The sequence below is a fragment of the Gracilinanus agilis genome, chromosome 1 (assembly GCF_016433145.1).
Source record: "Gracilinanus agilis isolate LMUSP501 chromosome 1, AgileGrace, whole genome shotgun sequence".
NCBI lineage: Eukaryota > Metazoa > Chordata > Mammalia > Didelphimorphia > Didelphidae > Gracilinanus > Gracilinanus agilis.
Genome location: NC_058130.1, coordinates 724,928,296 through 724,953,307, shown reverse-complemented (window position 1 = coordinate 724,953,307; position 25,012 = coordinate 724,928,296). Strand labels below are relative to the sequence as shown.

General features: G+C 36.5%; 1 protein-coding gene across 1 annotated transcript in view; it reads right to left on the bottom strand.

The window, feature by feature from the left end:
* The window catches only part of MYO9B (myosin IXB), a 110,308-nt gene extending 87,802 nt beyond the window's left edge, over nucleotides 1-22,506 (bottom strand). Inside the window, exon 1 of the mRNA XM_044671653.1 lies at nucleotides 21,658-22,506. Coding sequence (XP_044527588.1) covers nucleotides 21,658-22,494 — 837 coding nt within the window. The 5' untranslated portion in view covers nucleotides 22,495-22,506. The remainder of the gene's footprint in view (nucleotides 1-21,657) is intronic.
* Between the last annotated feature and the right edge of the window lie 2,506 nt (nucleotides 22,507-25,012).

Sequence of the window (25,012 nt, the reverse complement as noted above, 5' to 3'; positions counted from 1 at the left end):
GATTTTCCCTGTGTGGATAGTTTGGTAAAATTCTTGAGTGATTATGGAGCTCAATAAAGAGGTTCTGTAATGTCTGGGACTTGATGCAATCATCACAATGTCAAGCACAAATAGGAGCATCTAGTGGTCTTTGTCATATACAAGAAATTCCTACTTGAATTGAACTCTGTATTAAATGTCTTTCATGGAAATACCTATAAACATCTTGGAGAGATATCTACATCTATATGTATTTTTAGATGTATACTGAGTGATAAGAGGGTTACTGAATAAGATTTTCTAAATCCTTCTTAGCTGCCAACAAATATGCTCAAGCAAACTATCTTTAAAAAATGAAATAAAACGTTGATTTGTTTTTACCGTCAAGCTACTATTTTATATGTCTCCCTCTCACAGAAAAATTCCTAGGGGGAAAATGTCCACATTTGTTGCCTCTGCTTTCTCAATTCCCACACATTCCTCTTGCAACCTGTCTTCCAGTTTCATTGCTAAACAAACTGCTAAAAATGATTTTTAAACTTTCTTTTTAAAAAACTGTTTGCCTTTTACTTCTCCATCACATTTGTTTCCAAATATATGTCTCCTTAAACTGTGCCCCCCAAAGCTATCTATCTCTTATAATAAAGATTATAAAAGGAAAAAAAGGGGAGGCAGTTCAGAAAAATCAACTAGTATTACATTATATCTAATACTATATTCAATATTCCACACTCATAGCTCCCTACCTTTGAAAAGAGTGGTAGTATATTTCCTCAACTCTTTTCCAAGGTCAAACCTTGTCATTATAATTACAGTGTTCAGTTTTATCTATTGTTCTTTCTTATAGCCACCATGTATATTGTTTTCCTGGATCTGCTCACTTCACTGGCTATTAGTACAGGTTAAATCTTCCCATACTTCTCTGAATCACTCTTATTTGTCATTTTTATGATATAGTAATATTCTATAATTCATGTACTAAAAGTTGATTAGATATTCTCTAATTAGTGGGTACCCACAGTTCCTTCCTAGAGAAAAATTGTTGCTTTGTATAGTTCAACAAACATAGAACATTTCTGACTTTGACCTCCTTGGGTATGACTAGTAGTAGGTTCTCTGGGTCAAAAGATATAAGGACATTTTATATGCTTAAAAACAAAAAAACAAAAACAAAACTCCTTACCTTCCATCTGGGAATCAATACTATATATGGTTCCAAGGCAGAAGAATAAGGACTAGGGATAGGGGGTTAAGGGACTTGCCCAAGGTCACACAGCTAGGAAGTATCTTGAGGACACATCTGAACCCAGGACTTTCTGTCTCTAGACCTGACTCTCAATCCACTGAGCTAAGTAGCTGCCCCAATATGTACTTTTAAAAAAGCTTAATTTCAAATTGTATTCTAGGGTGGTTGGTTAATGGGCTATTTAACAGCTGAAGCAGATAGTCTTTTCTCTTAGTTCTCATCCATTTTGATCTCTCTAGCATTTGACATCAATGGAAAACACCTCCCTTCATTCCTGTCTACTGATTCCTTCTCAGTATCTTTTCATCTGTTATTCTCCATGACCTGCTCCCATGTATGGGTGAAGCTCTGTCCTGGGACTTCCCTCTTTTTCTTTTTATGCTCTCTTGATAATCTTACTGGCACCCATGGATTCAACTATAGTCTCTACATAGATAATTCTCAGGCCTAAATATCCAGCTTTGGTGTCTCTTCTAAGCTCCCATATGTCATTCAACAATTACCTATCAGACATTTCCAACTGGATTAGTTATTGATTAGATATTTCAAAGTTGCAATGTCAAAAGCAGAACCTATTACACTTCCACACCCTCCCCCCTTTCAGACTTCCCTATTTCTGTTGAAAGCACCACTAAACTTTTTAGTCACTCAGGTTCCAAATCCTAGTAAACTTTTCCCTTTTTCTCATCAGACCCAAATACAGTTAGTTGGTAATTCCTATCAATTTTACCTCCGTATCTCTCAGATCCCTCCTTTCCTCTCAACTCATAAGGCCACAACCTCAGTTCTTGCCCTCATCATCTTTTGTCTACACTATTGCAAGAGTTTCCTTGTTGGTTTCCTTGCCTCTAGACCTTTTCCTCTCTAGATTATCCTTCACACGGATGTCAGAGAGATATTTCTAAATACAGGCCCATGTCACTCTTAAACTCAAGAGGCTTCAGAGACTTCAACTCGCCTCAGACAAAATACAAACTCATCTTCTAGTTACTGAGAACTCTTGATAATCTGGCTCTTGGCTATCTTTCTAGGATCATCACACCTTAATCTCCTTCTGGTACTCTGCATTACAATCAAATTAGCCTGTTTATTTGGTAGATCTGACATTCCATCTCCTATCTTTATGCCTTTATATGGGTTGTTTCTTCAGCAAATGGAATCCAATCCATACTCTTCTCATCATAACCTTCTGGGATTCCTGGTTTTAAGTCTAGTTCAAGTGCCAAAAATCTCCCCTCCCCCCATTTGTTAGAGTACTCTCTGACAGAAGGAACTTTTAATTCACCTGTTAAGTATTTTGTATTTACTGATCTGTGTACTGGTTACTTTGTCTCAAAAGAATGTAAACTTGTTAGGGATGGGGGGTGATTTGTCTTCTCATACAAATTTTTAGCATGTAGCAGGAGCTTGGTAAACACTTAGTGACTAAAGGGATCTTGTGTAACTTTTACAAATAAAAAATACCTTGTTGGAGGAAAGCCTTTAAGACAGCACTGTGCTCTACCAAACTAAGTGCTTTTTTAAAGAAATCAAAAAACATTTATCACGGTCCCTTTAACTTTGGAAACAAAGTGCTCCTCTCTGATCATCACTACCTTGTGTGTGCAGTTTTCTTCTTAGAACGTAAGCTTCTTGAGAGCAAGAGCTATCTTAGTTTCCTTCTCTGTATTTGTAGGCACATAGTAAGTGCTTAATAAATGCCTTTTCATTCACTGATTCAATAATTCATTTTATTTCTATGTGCCAGATGCTATGCTAACTTGTGGGGACACAAAAGAAAACCTGAAAAGAATCCCTGCTTTCAAAGATCTTATGGTGCTATAAGATTAACGTATAACTACAATGAGATCTTATATGCTCTACATCAGGGGTCGGCAACCTTTTTGGCCGTGAGAGCCATAAACGGCACATTTTTTTAAATGTAATTTCATGAGAGCCGTACAGTGCTCACAGTGTGGCTCCTGTAACAGCGCCTGAAAAAAAAATTGACTTTATGGCTCCTGCAGAAAGAGCCAGATGTGGCTCGAGAGCCATACGTTGCCAACCCCTGCTCTATATCTTTAAGTCAACTGAATGATGGCAAAGATGTGGTCTATTAGGGAACAATGCTTGCAAAGGCCTGCCCCTTCCTATGCCTGTATCAAGGATGTCATGGAGAGTCTATGTATGTGTATCAAACTGAACTTTGGATTTCTGGAGTTCTATATAAGAAATTTGTTCTATTCAAAATAAATTGATAAGAAATGAGAAGCAAGATGATTTAGAAAAAGCTAGAAATAGCTGCAGGAATTGATGCAGAGTGAAATAAGCAAAATTGAGAGAACATTGTACATAGTAACAGCAATATCATCTGAAGATTATTTGTGAAAACTTGGTTACTCTCAGCAATGTAATGATATGGGACAATCCTGAAAGACTTATGATGGGGAATGCCATCTACCTCCAGAGAAAGAACTGTTGGAGTTGTCTTTCATAGCAGTATATTTATGGTTTTATTTGGGGGTTTTGGTTATATATGAGTGTGCTCTTACAACAATGACCAATATGGAAGTGTGTTTTGCATGACAATAAAATAAAAAATAAGTAAAAACATGAAAAAAAGTAAACTTGTGCCTAATAGTCACAGAGTCAGCTGCCTGAGTCACTGAAAGTGACATTCTTCAGGATTTAGCTTTTTCTGATTCTGAAGTCAACAATCTTTCTGTTAAACCATGTTGTTTCTCTATGTGTGTATTTTCATAAAAATTATATCTATAGCTATATGCTTATCCATTCTTATAAAAAATTCATACAAATATAGCTTCTGAAAACGTAACTCTTCCATAGCTCAAAATGGATGTCTCGCAGATCTCCAAAATTCAACATGTCTAAAACGGAACTCTTCATTTTTTCTCCTAAGAGCTTCCAAAATTCTCTATTATTGTTGAAGGTACTACCGGGCTCCAGTCACCCAGGTTGGCAATCTAAGTGCTATTCTTCATTCTTCCCTCTGACTCGCCTCCCTCCCCTGCCAATAATGAATTTGTTGTCAAGTCCTGTCACTTCTATCTTTGTAACACTTTGCATATACATCTCCTCTCCCAGTCATTAATATCCCCCTAGTACAGGCCCTCATTCCTCACTCCTGGAATACTGCCACAGGCTGGTGATCAGGCTCTCTGCCTCAAATTTCCCCCACTCTAGTCCATCTTCCACACAGCAACCAAAATGATTTTTGAAACCTTTCTTAAACTGGTCCCTCCCTATCTCAGCAGTCTTCTTAACATTTTACTTCCCTTCACATACTCTAAAATCCAGTGATACTGACTTTCCCGATGCATCTTGCACAAGACCCTTTATCTCCTGACTTTGGGCATTTCCTCCTGCTTAGAATATTCTTTCTCCTCACTTCTGCCACCTGGCTTAAAGCCTCAACTAAAGTCCTACCTTCTGCAAGCAGCTTTTTTCTTTGTTCTCCTTAATGCTAGTGTCTTCTCCCTTAAGATTATCTCCAACATATCTTGTAGATATCTTATTGGTTAATAGTTGTTTTGAATATTATCTCTCTCATCAGAATGTGAACTCCTTGGGATCAGGGGATTTTTCTGTATCCTCAGTGCTAAGGCTCAGTAACTGACACACAGTTGGTGTTTAATACGTGTGTTTACTGCTTAACTACCCCTCCTAACCTTTATTTTGAATAAGTTATCCCTTTCTGGAGCCATATTCCTGGCATGGGGTTCACAATTATAGGACCTCATATTTAGCCAATCCCAGGCTCAACAATGCTCTTACCCAGATATCTTCCTACCATTAATGCTTCTTAGACTTTTAAAAGCTTCTACAGAGGCAGCAGATAGAGCCTGACCTAGAGACAGGAAGTCCTGGGTTCAAATTGGACCTCAGACACTGGTGTGATCCAGGGCAAGTCACTTTAATCCCAACTGCTCTTCTGCCTTGGAATTGATACTTAGTATTAATTCTAAGAAAGAAGGTAAGCGTTTAAAAAAAAAAAAAGGTTTCTATTTGGGGAGATGAGGGTCCAGAGCGCTCCAGATTAGTGGATTACATTTAACCCGTTCCAGAACTAAATGCTGTCACTTGGCCATCTTCTGGGGATATGATGGCTCATAATCCACCCTCAGTCCCACCTCCCCAACATATACACTTTCTACCCCTTGCTCTAGATACAGTAATTAAATCAATACCTTCCTAGGGCTCTACTCACCATCTCTATGACTTCCCAGACCAAAATACCTCTCCCACAATCCTCCTACATATGTTTTCTTTCTCTATGAGAATGTAATTTCCTTAAGGGTAGAGACTGTCTTACTTTTTAAATTTATTTTATTTGTGTGCCCAGTATTTAATACAGTGCTTGATACCTGGCAAACATATAATAAATGCTTTAAAAAATTCATTCATTCATCCATTCTTCCATCCATCCCATCAATGACTCATTAGGACTCTGTGCATTTCTGAGTTCATGAATTTTATTCCTTTCTTGGATTTTGTCTCCTGTGAACATTGAGCTATCTCTGCTTCTCATTCTACATTTTAGTTTTCTCTGTGGTATCTAGTTTACGAAGCAATATTTTCCCCTTCCCTTCCTTCCATTTTTAGTTTAAAGCACTTTTGATTAGATTTGTAAGAATCCAGGCCACAGCATTCTTTGTAGCTCTTACTGTTAGGAACAGTTAGTACCAGGCCAAGAGTTTGCCACCTACCAAAAATTTAAATTAAATTCTCAAAAACTATTTGAAGTGATGAAAAAATGGCAGAAATTATGAAAATACCATCCATGACCTCTAAGATCTTCTGCCCCTCCCCCCCCAACACTCTATAATCTTGAGTCCTGCTAGCAGTATCATTTGAGCCAATGTGATGCACAAGTAGGTAGAAATTATCTGGTTTAAGGAATCTTGGGAGATTCTTTATCAAGTCCTGGATACACGTTTCAGAAAGACATAGATCACCTCTATTATTATCAAATGGACAAAAAAATCTGCCTTATTAACTTTCCACAGGGAATTACCAGTTCTTACCATTTGTTTCTTCTTCCTCTGACCCTGACTGGCTTATCTCTTGCCCAATAATAGCCCAGGTACTTCATCATTCCATGCAGAATAAATGGTTCCTTCTCCTTATAAGTTCTTATAGAAATTCCTTGATTTGTCAATAAAATTACTTCTCAGCTTTACTAATGCAAAGGTTGCTTTTATGAAAACAAAGACTTTTTACTGCTTTGTTATACTTCTAGATAATGTAGTACCTTTTACTATAAAGATGACATAGTAATAAATCAAAATAGCTTTAAGAATTTCACAGTCTTGATTTACTTTTGCTCACAATTCTTTTAAGATTAGTGAAATAACTACCATAAACATTTCAGGGTGTTAAAATACTTTTATGAAGGGAAGAGGAAAAAAGGAATGAAGATGACCAGAAGCACTATAAACATGGTATAATAGTCTGGATCTTAATGCTTGAAGGTCTGGTTTGGATTCTGTCATATACCCTCGATAAGCCACTGACTACAGTGGAGTCCCTTAACTATCTAAAGTTCAGTTTACTTATGTGTAAAGTAAACAAAATACTTGTACTCCCCACTTCATGAGGCTGCTATGAGAAAAGTTATTTAAAAATATGAGCCAGTCATATTAGAAAGCATTTTTCATAATTCTGGAGTATCATATCATTTTCAGACTTGAAACAACATTCTCTAGGGTATACAGCTGTGTGAAAGGGGATTGGGAAAACAGCATAAGATGAGTAAAAGTTGCTAACAAGCATTCATAATTTAGGCACCTCTGAGAACTTAACTAAAATTGGAACGCCAATTCTACTTTCTGGCATGGAATTTATTTTTTTTCCAGGCTTGTTTGGAAAGTGTACCAAAGTAACTTTCTACTTGAAATAGACTGCTGCTAACGCCCACTAAGTATATTATGTGTGATTGGTAACATGGTGAATGGAAACCAGAGATGAGGTATCATTAAATCTATGCCAAGAGCTTCAACTCAGACCACAAGGACGGCTGGTATATAAGAAAGAAAAGGAAGGACTGGCAACCGACAGTGTCTCTCCTTTTCCCCTTCTTCCTCTGAGCTCATTGCTAGAATTATGGATACAAGCAAGAAAAAGACATGACAATTTATTGAAGAGTAAGTGCTTAACACAGATAATTATTTATAGTCAAGTACTGCAAAATACAGTTCATCACAATAAAATTTATTAGTGTGGTCAGGTTTTTACTTAAGACAGCATTTTTTGAATGTTAATAGTCATTCATTTATTCAACTATATCAACTATTTATTAAGCCATCTGGCATGTTCAAAGGGCTTGAAGAAATCTTTGCCCTGTATGCTTTATGACTGTCTTATGATTGTCTCATCTAGAAACTCTACAATATGGCAGTCTGACCAGAGCAGAGGACAATGGGAGTATCATCGCTTTCATTAGAGACATTTATGCAGCTCAAGATTGGCTGTCTTGACATCTACTGATTCATAAGCTAACTAAAACTACTGGGTCTTCTTTAAACGAAATGCTATAATAAATCAGAGCTTCAACATTCTATAAATGTATTGCTGACTTTTGGAAACCAAGTATAAACCTTTATAGCTGCTTCTATTAAACCATCTTGTGAGTTTAGATTTCAGATGGTTGAGGTCTGATTTGGGGAGCTGGCTTTGGTTTAGCTGTTGAGTCATCCAAAAGTAAATTTCAGAGAGAACCTCTAAACTAACATTGTGTAAACAGTTAACCAAGAATGAATTCTGCTAAGAAAAAAAAGCAGTCTTTGCAGTTTTCTCATCCATATTACACCATCAACAAAATAAATGGCTTACATGTTCCAAAAGGTCTTTTAAGTTTTAACTATATGAATGATTCTAATGTCATTACTATTCTTTCCCTTTAAGGCTACCTCTACTCTCAAAAATGGACACAGAAAGTGGCTTTTGTGGAATGTAAATGCCTAGAATATTCTAAAAAGGCCAGCAGTTAATCATCTAGTTTTCTAATATAAAATATCATGAGGAGTTTGGCAGTTTGGTGTAATGGAAAGAACCCTGGATTGGGAGCTAGGAGACTTGCATTCTAGCATGTAGGACTGTGGGGAAGCTCACTTCGGACACCAGTCTATTCACTGGAAAAATAAGGAGGATGGATGGACTAGACTATTTCAGAGGTCTCTTATATCTGTAAAAGTCTATCATTCTAAGTCTGTGTGTAGCTTTTAATCAACTACTTCAAAACTACACAGAGATATTTTTAATCCTTAAAAAAATACTATAATTTCACCCTTCTCTTCAATGTTATTTCCCCAAAATATGATTATTTTTCATTGACTAAAAAAAGTCCCAAATCATTTGTCACAAATTACAAGACTATGTTTTTGTGGAATAAGCAGAAACAGCAGATGACTTTCATCCTAGCCACCTACAGGGGAATTTTCTGACCAAAAATACTTCCTTATTTGAGCGACTAAATTCATCCTAAAATTTCAGCTCTAACTTATCTGCTAGCTGGAAGAAAGAAGGGGAAAATTGTTTCACACAATTTTCCACACCAAGCACTGTCAACATTGATCATGGGGGCTACTTAATATTCTATTTTAGGATAGTATAGTTCTTTGAAGGGAAAAAATATTTTAGATGACTAGGTTAGAGTGAATTCTTCTTAGACATTCTCAACTTCACTATTTCTGTTGTAATATTGCACACAACTGATTATATACTATAACTGTCTTTTTGTGTGTGTGTGTGTGTGTGTGTGTGTGTGTGTGTGTGTGTGTGTGTGTGTTTTTAAAACCTTACCTTCTGTCTTGTAGTCAATACTGTGTATTAGCTCCAAGGCAGAAGAGTGGTGAGGGCTAGGCAATGGGGGTCAAGTGACTTGCCCAGGGTCACACAGCTAGGAAGTGTCTGAGGTCAGATTTTAACCTAGGACCTCCCATCTCTAGGCCTGGCTCTCAATCCATGAGCCCCCCAGTTGCCCCTTTTGGGTGTATATTTTCAATTAGGCTGTAATATTCTCATTATAAGTTCATCAGGACTACCTCCTTCACCTTATTTGTACCTCTTCACAGTAAAGTATACATAGTTCACATACATTTATTAATGTCTATATTCCAGGTACTTTGCTAATAAGCATTGAGGATCCAAAGGTAAAAACACCATGCCCTTTAGTAGTACACATTCTAATGGAGAAGACAACATGTAAATAATTATGTATATAAGAGGTGTGTGTATGCAGGTACATGTACACACATAGAGAAGATAAGAAGGTAATCTGAGAACAACTGTGAGGTGAGAGGGAAGGGAGAAGTAGACCAAGAAAAGCTTCCTGAAGAAAAGGTGGATTTGAACTGAGTGTTGAAGGAAACCAGAGAAACTAGGACATAGAAGTGAGGAGGAAAAACATTCCAATATGGCAGACTGCCGATACAAACTGAAAGACTAGAGATGGCAAGTCTTGTCCAAGGAACTACAAGGAAGCCAGTGTCACCGGGTCACACAATATGTGGAGGAAGAGTAAATCATAAAAATGCTACAAAGGAGAGGCAGCAAGATAGCACAGTGGACAGAGTGCCAGGCCTAGAGTTAGGAGGACCTGGATTCAAAACTTAGCCTCAAATACTTCCTGGCTTTGTGACCCTGGGCAAGTCATCCTGATTGTCATTCTTCTCTTTTAAGAGTAGATATTGAGACAAAAGGTAAGAGTTTAAGGGGGGGGGGGCAGCTAGAAAGGTAGGAAGGAACCAAAAGGGCTTTAAATGCCAAAATTACTTTATGTTTGGTTCTAGAGGTAACAGGGATCCAGAAGACTTTATTAAGTTGGAGGTTACATAGTTAAGATCTGTACTTTAGGAAGTTTACTTTGGTAGTTGAGTAGAGGGGATGGATTGTAGAGGAGAGGGAAAAGAGACAGGGAGAACAATCAGAAGGTTATTACAATAATGTCAGTGAGAGGTGATGAATATGTTAGTGAGAAGGTCGAATATGGTTGGCTGCTGTATGAGCAGAGAAAAGGATACATATAGGAAAGTAAGTGGGAAGGTAGAAAAGACAAGATTTGGCCACTGGTTGGGGTGAGAGTAATTAAAAATGACAACAAGGTTGTGAGCCTATGTGGCTAGAAAGATGATTTACCATCAATAGTAATAGGAAGGTGAAAAGAGGGGAGGATTTTGGAGGACGTGTTAAGTTTGAAGTGTTTATAGGATATTTAGTCATAGAGATAGTTGGTAATGAAAAACTCAGAAGGAAGCCTAGGGTTGGACACATTTATCTGTGAATCATCTGTAGAAAAAGATAATCAAGTCCTTGGGAGTTGAATAAGATCACAAAGCAAGATACTATAGAGTAAAAAGAGAAAGAGACCTCACAACAGAACCTTAGGAGGATATCCATTGTTAGCAGGAATGACAAGGATGAAGAACAAGCAAAGATTCTTCAGTTGGACAGATAGGAGAACTGGAAGATAATGGTGAGACAAAAACTTAGGCATGTATTCCTGAGGAGTGGGTGATCAATAGTAGAGAAATCAAGAAGGATAAAGACTGAGAAAAAACCATTAGATATGGAAACTAAAATATCAATGGTAACTGGAGAGGACATTTTCAGTTAAGTGATGAGGTCTGAAACTAGACTCCAAAAGGTTTAAAAGTGAATGAGAAGGGGCAGCTGGGTAGCTCAGTGGAGTGAGAGTCAGGCCTAGAGACAGGAGGTCCTAGGTTCAAACTCGGCCTCAGCCACTTCCCAGCTGTGTGACCCTGGGCAAGTCACTTGACCCCCATTGCCTACCCTTACCACTCTTCCACCTATAAGTCAATACACAGAAGTTAAGGGTTTAAAATTAAAAAAAAAAAAAAAAAAGTGAATGAGAGAAACTATTTAAAGTAGACAACATTCTCAAAGAGTTTAGTCAAGAAATGGAGTGAAAGAGGAATACAGTTAGCAAGAATTGTTGATTTAATTGAGATAACTTTTAAGGGGGAAATATGGATATCTTTGTAGAAAGCACAAAAGGAACTAATTAATAGAGAGACTGAAGATTAGAAGAGAGTGGGGATGTTAGTGGTGACAAAATGTAAAAGATGAATAGGGGAGGGGGGTCCTTGACAAGAAAATGGGCAACCTGTTTGTCTGAAATGAGAGTGTGGTAAGAGATAGTGAGAAAAGGCATTTAAGTGATATGACATGAGGTGAGGTGGGAGATGAAGAAATTATTAAGTGAACGACCTCAATTTCTTTGAATCACTTTTAATAAACATGCTGAATTAATATAATGTACTAATATGAAGAGGGAAGTGTCTCAGGCTAGATTTGAACCCAGGGCCTCTCAACTCCAAGCCTGGTGCTACTTAGTTGCTCTCACTATGCCTTTTTAATGCAGCCTAAAAGTGCATTTTTTTTTTGGGTGCTGCCATTTATTGTTGGTGAGCCATATCTAGCTAGGATTTCACAAAAAATCATAGATATTTTGACAAATCACTAAACAGCTATACTACATTATATATCACACGCTTATAAAACTGATTTTTAAAAATTTAAGGATCAGACTGTATATTTATTCCTGTAACATTTAATTTTGTTAAATCAGCCCAATGTTTCAATCAGAGATATTTTTGAAGCTGTCACCTTCCAGATCTGTATCATTTGTAAATTTTAGAAGCATCTCATCTATAGACCTTTTATCTCAGTCACTGATAAAACTGGAGATAAGTCTCAGAACAAAAGACCTCCTTTTAAGCTGTTATTAAGCTTTTTAGGTATGGTCATTCAATCATTTCTCATTCTGGCAAGATCTGATCCTAATGAAGTTATGCTGGCTCTGGGCTATTAAGAATCAGATTCAGGAGAAAGGTTTTCCTCACTGCTTCTTCCATCTTTGAAAGATGAAACCATTCTAAAGCAAGTCAAAAAATGATAAACTTCACTCCTCTGGATTGAGAGAGTTCTATCATATCTATGGAGCTATAATTCCCAATTATTAAATTTATCTTGCTTCCTTGCTAGGCTTGCGATCTGTTTCCAATACATCTGAATTCCTCCTTCTGTCCAGGTTCTATATGGAATAATCTAGTAACAATATTGCTTCTGTTTATGGCCTTTATTGGTTTTCACCAAAATGCCCTTTATCATACTACCTCTACTATAGTTCCTAGATTTCTTCACATTCATGCATATTCTTAATGTGACTCTTGAGTCTCCCCTTTTATCCAGAGTTTTTGCTCTTGAATAAAAAACTTCAACCAATATTAGAACATGGGTCCTGTTCAATCTCAGGGTTTAAGGCCAGATTCCTTGTACTGGAGATACTTGAGGCCACTGATTTTACTGATAACTACTTTCTTGGATTTTGTATTCTGTGAACTTCTACTAATCTACTAAACTAAGGCTACTTTCTACTAATCCTTCTGCAGCACCTCTACATGGTACCTTAATTTGGTAAATATAAATAGGCCTTTTTCTCTCACTCTTTTTTCATTTTAAAGTCTTTTTAATTTTATTTGCAAGACTCTAAATATATTCTTACTAGCCCTGTTCCTTAACTCAATGTCATTTTTATATTTTGAACTGCAGCCCAGAAATCCAAATCCCACTTTCAGACTCCAGATTCTTAACTGGCCATGCTCCTAAAATCTTTTATTTCTTGCCTAGGACTTCATAATCGTATACATGCTGAACTGAGTCCTTCCAACTTTTAGAGAATGATATCAATTTCCAGACAAATATTTGAGAGATAAGAATAAAGAACTCTAGGTCAGGGATGGAATGCATGCAAATAAGGGCTAGAAAATCTTTTAAAATCAAGAGATAAAAATGGAGGAAGAAAAAAACCCTACTAAGCTAGTTACTATAATAAATTGCATGTATGAAATGGAAGACTAACATTTACAGAGGTTCACTGCACTTCATAAAATATAACCAAGAAGATGTTAGCATGAATATTTCATAGCCTCAAACAGTCTTTATACAAATACACAAGTGTATAGGTGATAAAAATCACATCTAAGGTACCAGTTGATACTTGTTTTGTAGATGGCTTCCGAATCTAAATTAATATCCCCGACTTTCCTCTTGAGTTCTAGACCCACATTTCTACTTGGATATTCCACTATCACTTCGGACTCAACATGTCCAAAACCAAGTTCCTCATTTTTTATTGTTACACCTATTCCTCCTTTCTATCTGTGATACCATGATTCACATGGTCTCCTATGTTTTTAACTTCAAGGTAATTTTTCCTTTCACCCTTTTATTTCTTTTTTTTTTTTTAACCCTTGTACTTTGGTGTATTGTCTCATAGGTGGAAGAGTGGTGAGGGTGGGCAATGGGGGTCAAGTGACTTGCCCAGGGTCACACAGCTGGGAAGTGGCTGAGGCCGGGTTTGAATCTAGGATCACCCTTTTATTTCTAATTAGTTACAAGGTCCTATCAATTTTATCCCCAAAACATTTTTTTGAATCTGTCCTATCTTCTATTCTCATGGCTATCATCTTATTTTTGGATCACTTCTGAAATAAATTCTTACACACAAACTTGTTCATGGGGCTCATCTGTTAAAAGTAGCTTCCTATTATTGCTTACCTAGCAAGGCTCAAATCCCTCTGCCTGTGCCATTTTATTTTCTCAGTTCTGCTTTCTATTCATTCTACGTTGTAGTTTCCTTTTAACAAATTGTTCCAAAAACCTAAATGATTTCCCTCTGTCTGAATTCCCATCCATTTTTACCATTCTTAAAAGCCCAATTCACTCAAAAGCTGCTCCAACCTTTTGGTACATTTCTTCGTTACATATTACTTCATTTCACAACTCTTCAATGCATTTACGTAATATTATATACTATAGCTATCTTTGTTGATGTTTTATCACCCTAATCTCATTGAGAATAGATGAGTGTCTTAAAATAAGCTTTTTATCTCTTTCAGTACCTAGTAGTGCACCTCACACAGGAAGCACTTAAAATGTGTTTTTTTTTGTATTATAAGAATTCTTATTGCAAGGAAGCAAATGCAATCTTAAAGCTAGCAGTGAAACTTGTTGGAATTTTATGTCATGATGAATAAAACAATGGATGAGTATATTAAAAAGGAACAGAGCCTTCAAAATGTTAGAATACTACTATCAAGAAGATAGAGAAGAAGAGAGGGAAATAATGTAGAGACTATTTGAATGAAATAAAAGGGGAGAGAAAGAGAAGTAATACTAAAGTGAAAATAAATTACAGAATTTATTTTCAGTCAGAAGAAAGAAATGAACCAGGAGTTCTAAAGTAGATGATGGAACTGACAGCTAGAAATATAGTAGTGGTGGGAGAATTCAACTCTCTGCAGATAGAAATATGGTAGTGGTGGGAGAATTCAATTCTCTGCTGACTTTCTTCCTGCCTGAATGTTAATTTTATTCTTTAGAAGATGAGAGAGGAAGCAATGAGGGAAATTTGTTTTTGATCTAGATTCTGATCCATAAAGAGTAAGTAGAGTAAATAGAAAAGATAGGAATCTTAGGAGTAAGTAATCATACCATCATAAGAGTTTATGAAAGGTAAGGAAAGGAATAATAGGCACACACATAGAGATGATGTGTAGTTTAAATGTAGAGATTTCAAGAAATTCAAGATTTCAGAGAAAGGATAGATATGATTCTGTGGCTCAAGATTCTATAAGAAAAGTCAATTCAATAGGTATGGAAGAATCCTTGTGAATTAAATTATGGAAAGGAAAAGAAATTATCCCAGTGGGGCAAAAAAAAAAAAAAGGGAGAGAGAATGGTCTAAAACTACCAATGTTGGAGCATAGGGATTAGACAGAACAATTTAGATTTTAGATTAGAAGGTAATTGAGGATAAATACCAAAAAAATAGCACAACTCTCCAAGAATGTTAGGAAGACTAAAGTCTAGAATATGCTGAGGTTAACTATCAATGCTAAGGCAAACAAAGAAGGGACTTTTTATACTATGATGGGGTCAAAAGATAACTAAAAGCTAGGCTCTTGATTTGGATAGATGGGATGCTAAGAATGGTTCAAAGAACTACATGATTTCAAAGTTGGAAAGGATTTCAGAGTCCATGTAGTCCATCCCATATACTAAAGGAATCCTCACTATAACATACCAGAGAAATGTCATCTGGCTTCTGTCTGAAGACCTTGAAGGAGGCCAATCCACCACTTCCTAAAGCAGACCATTCCATTTTTGGCTAGCTTGAATTGTTAGGATTTTTTCCTTAAAGTATGCCTAAATGTGCATTCTTACAACTTCTACCCACGGTTCTTGATTTGGTCTTCTCGAGTCAAACAGAACAAGTCTAATCCTTCCTTCATATGAAAATCCTTTAAATACTGGTAAATATTAGCCCACCCAATAATCCTTTTTCTCCAGACTAAAAAAACTATGTCCAGTTCCTTCAACCAATTCTATTACGTCATGAACTCAAAGTCCCTCCCCAACCTGATAGCCTTCTTTCAGAGACTCTCTAGCTTCTCAATATCCATGGAATATTGAACATAATATTCCAAATAAGGTCTTATAAAGGCAGAATACAATAGGATTATCCTTTTAATATTTCTGGAAGCTATGCCCATAGTAATGCAGTCAGACTGCAATAGTTTCTTTTGGTTGGTAGTCACATTGCTGACTCATAATGAGTCTGCAGCTCAGTAAAAATCCCAGGACTTTTTCAGAATAAATGTTTTCTAAACATGCTTTCTCTATATCCCAAACCTTCAAAACTGATTTTTAGTAAGCAAGTGTAAAAAGTTTACATTTATCCCTATTGGATTTCATTGTATTATATTTAGCTCAAGGCTCTAAAAGGTTGAGATCCTTTTGGATCTTGACTATGTAATGCCCTGTGTTTATTAACCCTACCAGATTGAGGTTATCTGCAAAATTGATGAACAAATCATATTTGCCTCTACCCAAGTCATTGATAAAAATGTTAAACAGTACTGGGCCAACCTCTTACTTTGTGTTAGTCACAGTATTAGAAAGAAAATAAAGAGACCTGAAACTGAATCTTGGGCAATACATAGGAATGGAGTAAGAAGAGAAAGAGGTGCCACTGGAAAAACTATAGGAATCAGAAATACAGGAGAACAAAAGAAAACTGAAAGGGTTAATCAGTTAGGCAACAAACAATTATTAAGTGCATATTATGTGCCAGATACTGAACTAAATGCTGGAGATATAAAAAGGCAAAAGATAGTCCCTTCTCTAAAATCTCACTTTTTTTTTAAACATTTATTAATATTCATTTTTAACATGGTTACATGATTCATGCTCCTCCTTTCCCCTTCGCCCCCCACACTCCCCCCACCCATGGCCGATGCACATTTCCACTAGTTTTGTCACGTGTCCTTGATCAAGACCAATTTCCAAATTGTTGGTAGTTGCGTTGGTGTGGTAGTTTCGAGTCCACACCCTCAATCATGTCCACCCCGACCCATGTGTTCAAGCAGTTGTTTTTCTTATATGTTTCCTCTCCTGCAGTCCTTCCTCTGAATGTGGGTAGCGTTCTTTACCATAAATCCCTCAGAATTGTCCTGGGTCATTGTATTGCTGCTGGTACAGAGGTCCATTACATTCAATTTTACCATAGTAAAATCTCACTTTTTAACAAAAACTGTTGGGAAAACTGGAAAGTAGTCTGACAGAACTAGGTAAGGACCAACATCTCACACTGTATGCCAAAATAAGCTCCAAATGGGTTTAGACATAAAAGATGATATCATAAGCAAATTAGCTGAGCATGGAAGAAATGACCTGTTAAGATTTATGGATAAGTGACAAGGAGGTTCATGATCAAATGAGGCAAAATAGATCATTTTGAATACATAAAATCAAAATGGTTTTGCATAAAAAAATCAATGCAGCTGAAATTTTTAAAAAGTACAAAACTGGGGAGAAATTTTGTAAGTTTCTCAGATAAAAGACTTATTTTTGAAACAGATAGGGAACCATGCAAATTTATAAGAGCCAGTCCCCAGTTGATAAATGGTCAAAGCTATCCATCAATAGTCATATGAAAAAATGCTACATTATTAGAGAATTGAAACTTATACCTATCAGACTGGATAAGAGTAGAAAAGAAAAATGACAAATACTATAAGTGATGTAGGAAAACACGTTTTTTTAGTGAATTCTTCATGGAATTGGGAACTGGTCTAATCATTCTGAAAAGCAATTTGGAACCATGCACAGAAAGATATTAAATGGTACATACATATCTTTTGATCCAGCAATACCATACTAGGTTTTACTAGGTGTATTATACTCCAAAGAGATCAAAGAAAGAGGAAAAGAATTTATATGTAAAAAAATAATTATAATCATTCCTTTTGTGGTGGCAAAAAATTGGAAACAGAGTCCATCAAATGGGAAATGGGTGAACAAAATTTGGCATGTGAATGTGATGAAACACTACTGGGCTGTAAGAATGATGATGGGGATGGTTTCAGAAAAACCTGGGAAGATTTACATGAAGTGAGCAGAACCAAGAAAAGAATTTGCATAGTTACAGCAACAGTAAAAACAATCAACTGTGAAAGATTTAGTAGCTCTGGTCAACAAAAATGGCCTGCCACAATTCCAAAGGACTCATAAAATATGCTATCCATCTCCAGATACAGATCTGATAGACTGAACTGCATTTTTCTTTCTCTTTCTTGCTTTATTTTTGGAACATAACTGATCAGCAATTTACTTTACCTTACTTTATATTATAATGAATTTTCTATTTTTTGCCTTCTTAATGGGTAGAAGAGAGGAGAGAGAATTTGGAACTAAAAAAAGAAACAAAATAAAATATAGTCCTTATGCTCAAGTAGCTCATAATCTAATGGAGAAAGTAAAAGAAGCAAACAAATATATACAAACGAGTTAGATATAGGATAAATGAGAAAAAGAATTAAAAGGAAGTCACTGGAATTAAGGGGGGGTTAAATGGGAAAAGTTTTCTATAGAAGATGAGATTTTACTTGTGATTTTGAGGAAGCCAGGGAACCCAGCAGACAGAGATGAGGAGGGAAAGAGTTTAAGGAACAGCAAAGTACCCAGTGTCACTGCCCTGAGGAATATCTGGATAGTATGGATGGTGGGGAGTAAGGTGTAAGAAGACTGAAAAGGCTGGAGGTGGGGGAGAGCCTACATTATGAAGGATTCCAAAAGCCAAATAGAAGATTTTGTATCTGATCCTAGAGGCTATAGGGAGATCCTGGAGTTAGTGAGTAGGGAGGTGACATAAATGGACTTGTGTTTTAGGAAAATCATTCTAAGGTCTAAATGGAGGACAAAGTGAAGGAGAGATTTGAGGCAGGGCTACTGAAAAAGTACTACAATAAGGTTATGAAGGCCTGCACCAGGGTGGTAGAACTGTTATGTGAGAAGGCAGTTGTATTGGAGGGATGTTGCAAAAGTGAAATTTATGGGCCTTGGCAACTGACTGGAGATGGAGGGGGAAATATACTGAAAAGTCAAGGACAACACATAAGTTGGAGCCTGAGAAACTAGTACTACTCTGGTGGAAAGATAATGAGTTCTGACAAACCCATCAACTTTTAGTACCTCCCTTTCCTTATCACCTCTCCTCTGATTTGCCCATTTCTACTTGTAAGGCCACAGTAAACTTCAAACCCATTATGCTTTTGTATTAGTATCTTCAGGTACTTAGAACAGCAGGGTGCATTCTTCTTGTTGGTCATCTCCAACAGTATATCTGATCAACAACTCAAACTCAACATGGCTAAAACTGAATTTAAGAATCTTCTTTCCAAAACTTGGCCTGTACTCAAACTTTAGTTGTCATCATTATCCTTCTAGTCATCTTTGACTATTCCCCCCCATTCAATCTTGACATGTAGTCATTTGACAAGTCCTGAAAATTCTACCATTTCCTACTTCCACCTCCCCATTTCTATTTGTTCCCTTTGCTACTAACTTATTTCAGGTTACCATCACTTCTTCTATTCTAACAGCTTTCTAACTGGTCTCCCTAACATACATTCCCATTACATCTCTGTTGAAATTCTCTTTCTTCATAGTGCTACCTCCTTTATAAGGGTCATAACCTCTTTCCTGATTTTTCTCCACTTAAAATAAGATCTCTCCTTTAACTTTCTTTTTATATGTTATTTGAAAAAAATACATTTATTATCTTTTTTTTACACTGCCTAAATTTCTCCCAATATCCATTTCCTATCCCCTCACAGGGAAACACCTTTATAAAAGAATATCAAAAAAGTGAGAGAAAAATCAGCCTCCTTGCCCCTCTCCCCCTGCAAACTATAATATAGTAGGGAAAAGACTGAAGATAGCAGCTCGCACTGGACAATGAGTATAAAAGGAGCTTAATAAATGTTTGCTGAATTGAACATAACTCACATTCTTTAACTTTAAAGGAGGAAAAAGAATGCTAGAAGCTAGCTAACTGGAGAGCAGGGGTTCCTAACCTGAGATCCATGAATTTGGTTTTTAAAAAATATTTTGACCATTGTATTTCAGTGTAATTGGTGTCCTTTGTAAGCCTACATGTGCTATTTTATTCATTTAACATAATACTCTGAGAAGGAGTTCAGAGGCTTCATTATACTATCTGCCACAGTGGTTTATAATACAAAACAAAACAAAACCAAAAAACTCCCCCAAAACAAGATTAGCCATTCCTATCATAGAGATTGTAGAACTAGTCTACACAGTCTTCATAACCTAGCCACTAGGGCTGATAGTAACATCCCAGAGTAAAAAAAACTAACTTTTATTAAATTGTGTTTGTGAAGGGTAACATTTCCAAAAATACACAGAACAGATATAAATTAATTCTGTTGTCTAAACATGCATCATAAAATAAGTTAAATATTAATTAAAGCACTATTTGAACAAATTGTTTTAATTTATACTACATAGTCTAAAGAACAAATTGTTGAAATGTAAATTGTATTAGTTTCATTTTTCCCTTATGGCCCAAGATGAGGCCAATCATTTGATTCTGCTGCATCCCTGCCTACTGCCCAGGGACAGTAAACAGTTAACTTGCTCAAACCTGGCAGGATCAGCTGATTGAACCAAGCTTTCCACAGTGACCCCTTCCTGTTTTTTGGTGAAAATTGCACAGTTAAACTGCAAGAAGCTCTGTAAGATCCAGCTATCAAGCAAACCTCAAAACAAGTCAACTTCTCCTTTCAAGGAGCAGAAAACAAGTTGAAAAAAAATCAAAAAATCTTTCCTGTTTTATGTATCTTTTCATTCTTCAAGAGAATCCTTTGAACAAATCATCAAATGATCCAAAATTTATAACTATTTTGTTGCTAAGTTAAAAACAAACATTTTTGAGGTGTACTAATAAAAGGCAATAAATATTCGTTGTTGAAGGATTATACATCAGGTTATTAAAATAATGAAAGTTTTTAAACAAGTTGAGCAGAACTAATACATGCACATTAACACTGTCTTTCACAGCAGTCATCTTGGGAAGCTGTCCACTTATTTCAACAATGATGCCCTAACTCAAAACATGTTTGGAATTGACTTAAGCCTGTTTACAAAGTAAGAAAGAAAATGTATCATCATTCTACCTAATATGAGACTAAAAGTGGCATAACCCAAAAAACCCAGTTTATTTACCAGATGTTTCCAAAGCTGTTCCCCAAAATCAAATTTGTCCCCAAAGGATAAAGTTTATTTGTTTTTTACCACTGAGGACATATTTGCAGCCTTTAAAGGCAATACCAAAAGAGAAAACAAAAAAAGTTTTGAGAAATGGCATCATTATCTATAGTCTTGAAGATTGACTACTGGGATAGGGACAACACTCATTTGGACATCTAAGTATAGGTATGTTAAAAAAAAAAAGTCACATTACTTAATGTTACATCTTGTACATTTAACACCACAGAGGCAATGCTGTGGCCGAGTTTCTAAAAACTAGTCAAGAGACTGATGATAGTGAGCCAAAACTATATGGGCTGTGAAACTCTGTGCTTGAAATACTCACTGGCTATCTATATTAACTAATTTCAATAGCTAACGACCCAATATTTGGTCTTACTCTGTCTGAATACCATACCTCTTGAAGATGAAACCAGTTTTAATGAAGAATGACTGATTTGCCTGGGAAAGATTATTAACCCATCATAGAGTCCATTTAAATTGTATATTTCAAACATGTGGTATACAGGAAATCCTCAATAGAAAATGGTATAGACCAATATTTACTCTGGTGGTGTAGAAAAAGAAAAACATGATCTAAGGATTATCCTAGTGTTACACACACAAAAATGGGGCTTAATACTTGTTTTTGCTATTTCCAGAAAAGTATTAGTCTTTTTTTTTTAATAAGAATTACAAATGCATCATAACTGAAAGCCCAAAAGGTATTAAAGTTTGAATTCTAAAGTGTAAGACATACATAAAAACCACAGTATTAAAAAGAAAAAAAAACGTACCTCTAATACAGGGCCAGCACCCAGAATCGTCCTCTCTACTCCACTTGCGTACCCTTTCTGACTCAATGCAGTGAGACAGTGAATTAAAAAGTTTGTACTTTGTGTTTTCCCAGAACCACTTTCACCTGAAATAACTATACATTGGTTGATATGTTTCTTGAGCATGGTATAGTAGGCCACATCCGCAATGGCAAAGATATGGGGTTCCAACTTTCCAAGCTGCTGATTTTCATACATCTTGACATATTTAGGGTTGTAAATTGGCAGGAATTTAAAGGGGTTAATTGCAACAAGGATACTCCCTGCATATGTATATATTTTCTGTTGTAAAAAACGATGCTTTAGATTCTTCAAAAGATTTGTCTCTGTTAAATTAGGAAGATTACAAAGATCATCAAAGTCTTCCTGTTGCCAAGGAAGAAAGCCCCTTTCAACCAGACTTCGAGCTTCCTTCACTTTAGAGATCAGCTGCATGTGAACATATTTTATGGTCCCATCTGTGTTTCTCTCTTGCAAAAGGAAATAATACCCATCCTTTTGAGGATGCTCATCTTGGGCCCTCCGAGGCCAGAGTAATACTCGATGTACAGGTGAATCATTTGCATCTAGTACCCATTCTTCACCTCCTGTTTCTTTTACTTCCACAAGAACATAACACTTAGTAACATCTAAGTTCAAGTTTGTTATCACATCCTTGATGACATCCGAAGTGGTGGTATCTTTAGTGGCTGTTACTCTGCAGAAAGCTGCACTTTCTGTAGTCAGCTGAGGATATATATGAAGATGGTAGGCTGCCTTCTCTTGGCAAACAGCACCGCCAGCATCTTTTAAACTCATTCTGCCCAATGCCAGACTTCAGCATGCCTCCCTGGCTTGGTGTATGGTGTTGTGTATCTAAAAAAATTTCAAAAGTTACAACTTAAAAAGAGCAGGATGTATATATATCACAGCAAGTTTTGACTTTGGCCCAAGTCACTAAAATTAACAATCTGAGTAACAACCTGAGCTAACTACAAACTCTATTTTGGAAAACAAAGCATTGGGCACAAGACCAAAGACAATAAACCTCTCAAGGAACAGTCTAATTTCTACAAAGTTAAATTCACCATGGCATCCCCAATTAATGACAGATCAGATTCACTATGCAGATTTAAATTTGAACATTCATTCATAAAGAGACAAATCATGGTAGCAAAATGCTTCAAGTCATGAGTCTAGGATGCAAATCCTAGTCCTGCTTCTTTATACTTCAGGTTCTTTACCTGTGAAACAGATGGAATGTTTTCCTTACACAGACAAAACTTGCTTTCATCTTAAAATTTTTCTTTTCCTACTTCATCTTTTGGCATTCAATGAGACCTGACTCCTCATGACATAGCTTCTCATTCCACCTTTTCTAGTACTGGCTGCTAGACTTCTATGTCCCTTGACTCCCACCCTACTAAGCCTGCTATAGTAGAACAGCTGGAATATTTCTTGCTCCCCCTGGCACTTCCAGGTTAACTCTCTGTAAATCACTTAGCAAACTCTTCTTTAAAGGTTCATTCACCCTATCAAAGTTCTGGTAGACATTATCTACCACCAACACACTCCCCTCCTCTCCCCACTCCTGACTCAGGACATCTCTTCCTTTCTCAAAGAATTTAATGTCTCTTTCTTTGTTTCTCCCCTTCCCAATTCTTGTCCTCATACCAGGAGACTTCAACATACTCCCTGAAACATTAACTTCCCACTTCCTTAACTTACACACTTCCCAGGACATATTCCTCTACCTTACTCTAGATATAGTCAAACTCTTGATTTTGTTATCATTCTCAAATATTATGTTCATGAAATCTGAAATTCTTTCATGTTTAATCACTCTCTTTCCTTCTGCCTTATGACATCTACCTCATCGCACCATACAATTCCTCCACCTCTTAGTTTTCCCAGGTCATCAATCCACATATTGGCTACATTCTTCTCCCTTCCCCATCCTGACTCCCTAACAAGCCAGTTCAACTCTTTGAGTCTCTTTTCCTTTTATATTGACAGTTTTGCCCTTCAAGTTCGGCCTTGAATTATTCCTATCATTACTTCTGCTTTTTGTTCCTGGGCCACATGCTTAATAAAGCTAGATAAATTATAAAACCATTGCTAATGAGGTCCACCACAAATTTGTTATATAATCTCAATGGGGTCCTCACTGGGGCAAGGCAATCTTTTTACTTCTCCTTAGTTTACTATTCCATTCACCAGACCTTTCCAAATTTTTTGATTCCTCTCACTTTTTTGGGTGAGAACTATGCCCCACATTTCGCTGGGAAAAAAAAAAAAAAAGGAAGTCACTCACCAAACAGATCCTTTTCTTCTCTCCTCACATCATCAGAAGATGCCTTACATCTTCTCTTACACTCTGACCTCTTTGACAATGGCTAATAAAGAACATTCCCAAAGTGCAACTTTGACCTTGCAACTCTCCCTACTAATCAATAAACTCTGGAGGCTGAGAACCTCTAGGATCAAACAGAAAATCCTCTATTTGGCTTTTAACCCTGCATAATAACCTGGCTCCTCCTTATCTTTCCCATATTCTTACATCTTACCCTTCACAAACTTTACAATCCAGTGACACTGGCCTTGGAACTAACAAGACACCCCATCTCCAAGCATTTTCATTCATGTCTGGAACTTTTTCCTTCCCCTTCTCCACCTCTTTACTTTCTTCAAGCCTCAGTTAAGTTTCATCTTCTTGTAAAAAGTATTTTCTGGTCCTCCTTAATCTTAGTGCTTTTCCTGAGATTATCTACAGTTATCATATTATAGATACAGATTTTGTTTATATATAGTTATTTGCATGTCATCTCCCCCATTAGACTATAACAAGCAACTTGAGGGCAGGAACTATTTTTGCTTTTATTTTTATTTCTAGCACATAGCACCAGGCTTGGCACATAGAAAGCACAAAAAGAGTCAGATTGTGCAGTGGAAAGAGTGTTGTATCCAAGTTCAAATCCATCTTCAGACCTTTAGTGGGTGTAACTGAGCAAATCATTCCACTTCTCAGCCTATTTCCTTTTCTACAAAATGGCGGTTTAACAGTAGCACCTACTTCCCAGGGTTGCTGTGACAATAAAGCATTTGTAAAGCACTCCGTAAATGATAGCTATTATCGTAAGTATGTTAATTAAATGCTTGTTGACTGAATCAGGGAATAGAAAAATGTTTTCTAAATAGTGTTAGTGAACTGTATGTAAAGCACTGAAAAAATGTAAGTTGTTTTTATGTAGTAGGGTAATTCTCCCAATGATGCTATATGGTTAAAAGTCATCAAACAACATGATCTCAGAAGAATCAAAATTACAGGTGATGCAAA